Raw genomic sequence first — 1978 nt, forward strand, 5'->3', positions numbered from 1 at the left:
ACTAAAACCCTCCTTTTGTAAAAATTACATGTAAAAGTATTTATGATATATATGACCGAAAAGAGGATTTTTTTATATAAAAATGTTTCTTTTATTTAATTTGGATGAAAGAAAGCCCAATTGAAAGGCCCAAGAAAATGGTATGACTGAACCCCAATTGAAGAGTCCAAATGGGTCGAGAACATGGTAGAAGAAGCTCGTGGAATCGTCTTCTTCGCCAAGAATAAACCAGAAGCAACTTTTTCTTTCCAGAAATTTCTAAAATATGTTCTCTGCCCACTTATTTAAATGTTTCAACTCCCCACTAGGAAGCCATCCTTGGGAGTTAGCAGCAAACAATACACCATTTCAAGCAAACTTTGTCAATTAAATCCATTTCTTCTCTCTTGTTATCCTCTGCTTTGAACTTGAACGACCATGGCTCTGATTCCAAGCATTTTCGGTGGCCGCCGGAGCAACGTCTTCGACCCCTTTTCATTGGACGTTTGGGATCCCTTCGAAGGATTCCCATTTTCAAGCTCATTGGCCAACCTCCCTTCCTCTGCTCGTGAGACCTCTGCTTTTGCCAACACTCGCATCGACTGGAAAGAAACCCCAGAAGCCCACATCTTCAAGGCCGATCTTCCTGGAATCAAAAAGGAAGAAGTCAAAGTTGAAGTGGAAGAGGGCCAAGTGCTGCAAATCAGTGGGGAGAGAAGCAAAGAGCAAGAGGAGAAGAACGACAAATGGCATAGAATCGAACGAAGCAGTGGGAAGTTCTCGAGGAGATTCAGGCTGCCGGAGAATGCTAAAGTTGAGAAGGTGAAGGCCAACATGGAGAATGGAGTGCTGACTGTGACAGTGCCCAAAATGGTGGAGAAGAAGCCAGAAATCAAGTCGATCGACATCTCTGGCTAGACATCATCACGTTGTTCTTTCTGAGTTCTGCACTCTGCTTTCTGCTTATCTTTGTTAAATAAATTGTGGAATAATGAGTTTTATTGGTGTATTCTGTAATGTTTATAACTTTGTATACATGAAAAGTATTTGACTGTATTTTATGAGAATGAATATAATCTAACGTTGTTTCTTAAGTTTCTGTTCTTCCTCCAACATATTACTCAGCAAATGTTTCATCCAATTACAGTTAGCTCCATGTTTTGATTACAAATTGGAGAATTATACGTTACATATGAATTACTTTCTTCTATCAAAGTTGAGATTTTTGCTAATTGAATAAATTAGGACCAAGGATGAAAGTAAATTGGTAAGATACTTGAAGATAACTAAATACAAAATTAAATATGATATCAATATCGGTGTACTAGATATAAAAAATTTGAAGTCTCGGTCTTATGTGATATTTTAAACTTCTAGATATTTAATCACACACATAAGTATCAAACGACCTACGAAATAGAATTTATTCAAACAATTATGTTCAAACATGATAGAATAGAACATGATTGGACATATCTATTATGTATCTAGAGATTGCAATGGATTTGTCATGTCCTCAATTTTGAGCATAATCTATTGAAGAAGAAAAGTAGCAAGAAGAGAAATAATCTCTTTTAAAGAAGGATGGATGTTATAACTTAATGTCTGTTAACATCTGTTTGCATAAATTAATTATTTCTATCCGTTACTAATAATATTTTTGCAGCGTGTTTCTTATTAACATTGGTATTTAACTGCTTTTTTTTACCTCAATTTTAAGTACAAACTTATTATTGCAACTGGAAAATGGCATTTTCCTTTTCCAATTTGATGCAACTTTTCCCAATTTTTTCTCTTGTATTGTGTCACAGGATTGATTAGTCAATGGCAAAATGATTTTTGTCGTCAATGATTCTATTAATTGTGACAAGTATTGGAAATTGTATCTTAAATCTCCTTGTAATCTCGTAGTTTGTAAATTTTGTGTAAACATATTGTTGTTAATAACATAAGTATTGTTTTATAAGCATTTACTCAATCCAATAAACCAGGTGGATTT

General features: G+C 34.8%; 1 protein-coding gene across 1 annotated transcript; it reads left to right on the top strand.

Moving 5' to 3' along the window:
• The first annotated feature begins 224 nt into the window (after positions 1-224).
• On the top strand, positions 225-1073 carry LOC150035110 (17.6 kDa class I heat shock protein 3-like). The gene has a single exon (XM_090315715.1). It carries the CDS (start codon positions 418-420, stop codon positions 895-897), a length of 480 nt encoding a protein of 159 aa, XP_090171841.1. The 5' UTR covers positions 225-417; the 3' UTR covers positions 898-1073.
• The last annotated feature ends 905 nt before the right edge of the window (positions 1074-1978 follow it).

Source organism: Benincasa hispida, chromosome 7, assembly GCF_027475165.1.
Source record: "Benincasa hispida cultivar pf3 chromosome 7, pf3_genome.v1.1, whole genome shotgun sequence".
Taxonomy (NCBI): Eukaryota; Viridiplantae; Streptophyta; class Magnoliopsida; order Cucurbitales; family Cucurbitaceae; genus Benincasa; species Benincasa hispida.

Excerpts from the sequence above, each read along its gene's own strand:
- LOC150035110 (XM_090315715.1), top strand. The coding sequence starts at position 418 with ATGGCTCTGATTCCAAGCATTTTCGGTGGCCGCCGGAGCAACGTCTTC.